At 38.5% G+C, this 2,108-nt stretch overlaps 1 protein-coding gene across 1 annotated transcript in view; it reads right to left on the bottom strand.

Annotated features, from left to right (window-relative positions):
• Positions 1–524: 524 nt before the first annotated feature.
• The window catches only part of LOC122063385 ((-)-germacrene D synthase-like), a 5,011-nt gene continuing 3,427 nt past the window's right edge, over positions 525–2,108 (bottom strand). The window contains exons 6-7 of the mRNA XM_042627099.1: positions 1,591–1,839; positions 525–1,056 (exon numbers count right to left, since the gene is read on the bottom strand). Coding sequence (XP_042483033.1) covers positions 763–1,056; positions 1,591–1,839 — 543 coding nt within the window. The 3' untranslated portion in view covers positions 525–762. The remainder of the gene's footprint in view (positions 1,057–1,590; positions 1,840–2,108) is intronic.

The following is a 2,108-nucleotide window of genomic DNA, read 5'->3' as shown; positions in this document are numbered from 1 at the left end:
GCCCACATAGGTATATGTGACAATTTCATAGTTTGTGAAATTCTATCTATATCCTTATAACATTGAACAACATGTATAAGAAATATGGGCAAAAAATCATAGTAAAACAATCCGTTTCACTCCTCATGGTGCCATGGAAGATTACCCTCCTCCATATTATAATTGAAGTGCGGCATCAACCCAGGCTACCCAGCCCAGAGCTGCAGCCCTAATCAGACTCGCAATGGTAGGCTTGGTTACAAAAGCAGCTTGAAACACTTAAATCTAATATCTTTTCCCATAGTTTCAATTCTCAAACCTACCAGTGACTTCTAAGGAGAGGGAGAGAGATATGAGAACCTGATCGCATAGACCTGTGATCGACACTTGGATTCTATTAAGGTCAGAGTTGAATGCATTGAAGAGAGTGATTTAATGGAATCTACATGTCCATCACAGGCCTGTATGAGAATGTTCTCCCACGAGGACCTGATCCCGACCCTTGTGCAAATTACAACTGATTGTCATTCATGTCACAGTTCAAATAAGTAAGAAGAAATCAAACTTCATTAAAAAGGAAAGGAAAAAAAAAAGGAGGGGGGGAGGGTATACACAAGGGACTGAAAGCAACACCAAATATCTAGAGGACAAACCCAAAAGAGAGAAAGCAAAGCCTATAGAGACACACGAAGGAAACAAACAAACATTAAAGCAAACGAGATAAGAGATTCATTACTACAAGGAACCTTATTATAAAGTGGGTCTGGAGTCACAACTCGAAGCTCATATGCGTATGGGATCAATAAGCAATGAGGTGATGAACTCCTTCATCACTTCATGGGCAAGAGTGAAACCATCTTTATACTTGTAGTTAACATCAACTATACGATTAAGGTTAACATACATCAACAAAACTGGCATTGGAACAGCGGTCGGTTTGATGCACTCTTGATTTGTATCTTTCCATGCATCCACTACTCTTTTGTTGAACTCATCATGTACCTCTTTCTCTGAGACATCATATTGCTTCATGTAGCACTCAATAGAAGAACAAACATGTCCTCTCTCTTGCTCAAACTTCAAAAATTATAATTTAATTGTGTTAGATAAAATACATGTTTGATTAAGCATATATGTGTAGTACATTTTGTTGGGATTTCATCTAGATGGTGGAAGTAATAATTCCATATCGGAAGTGGATAACCCAATGAAGAGACTTGTAGGTATTTAGGGAACCTCTCTTTAACAGCTAGGTTTTGAAGCTGAATTCTACCCGAGTTCCCAACAAATGGCATCAAAGCCAAGGTTTGGCAAGGCTAAGCCATGGTAGGGGAAGATCTGGATGGTTCCGGCATGGAGGGGGAGATTGTTGAGGTTCAAGGTGGATGTTGGAAGTAATAAGGCTTACATGTAAGTGGGTAGCCTGATATGAAGACTTATCTGCACTTTGGCACACTCTCCTTGAGAGTTAACTCTTGAGGATGAATTCTTACACAAGTCCCTACACATTTCGTACATACATATATATATATATATATATATATATGAATTGGGAAGCTAAGTACTAGGAACAGTGTGTGCTAAGTTAAATTATTTGAACTTAAAATGTACCTTGTGGGACGCCATATCATCCATGAGCCTGCCAATTAAGCTTGAAGCCTTCACCATCTTAGGTTCATTCATTGCCCAATCAAAGGATTCCTTAGTGACAACATCTCCCATGCCAACCAAGGAAGCGACTGTGACGTTGGTAACAGCACAACTGATTAATGCAATTTGCATATACTCTTCAAATGTCGGAATGTATCCATCATTAAACCATTTGGCTTCTATGAAGTAGGATCTAACTTGTGATTTCATCTGGAATAAAACCAGAGAAACAATCCCTTTAAGATATATACATTTTTTACTTGTCTATTTATAAAACAATGGATTGTTTTTTGGAGAAAGTTTTATTTTCACCTATAGAGGATGACGGTTCACAAACTCCTATAAGGTTTTAGTATATTTCCAAAATACCCTCCTGATACCTCGCTCCTCATATCATTTAAAGTGTCAACATGAATGGATTCCCATTCACGATGGCCTTAAGAAATCCGTCCTTTTTTTTTTTTTTGGGGGGGGGGGGG

The sequence above is a fragment of the Macadamia integrifolia genome, unplaced genomic scaffold (genome assembly GCF_013358625.1).
Source record: "Macadamia integrifolia cultivar HAES 741 unplaced genomic scaffold, SCU_Mint_v3 scaffold1305, whole genome shotgun sequence".
NCBI classification, from domain to species: domain Eukaryota; kingdom Viridiplantae; phylum Streptophyta; class Magnoliopsida; order Proteales; family Proteaceae; genus Macadamia; species Macadamia integrifolia.
Note: the sequence above shows the minus strand (reverse complement) of the source record. Positions and strands in the feature narration are given on the sequence as shown.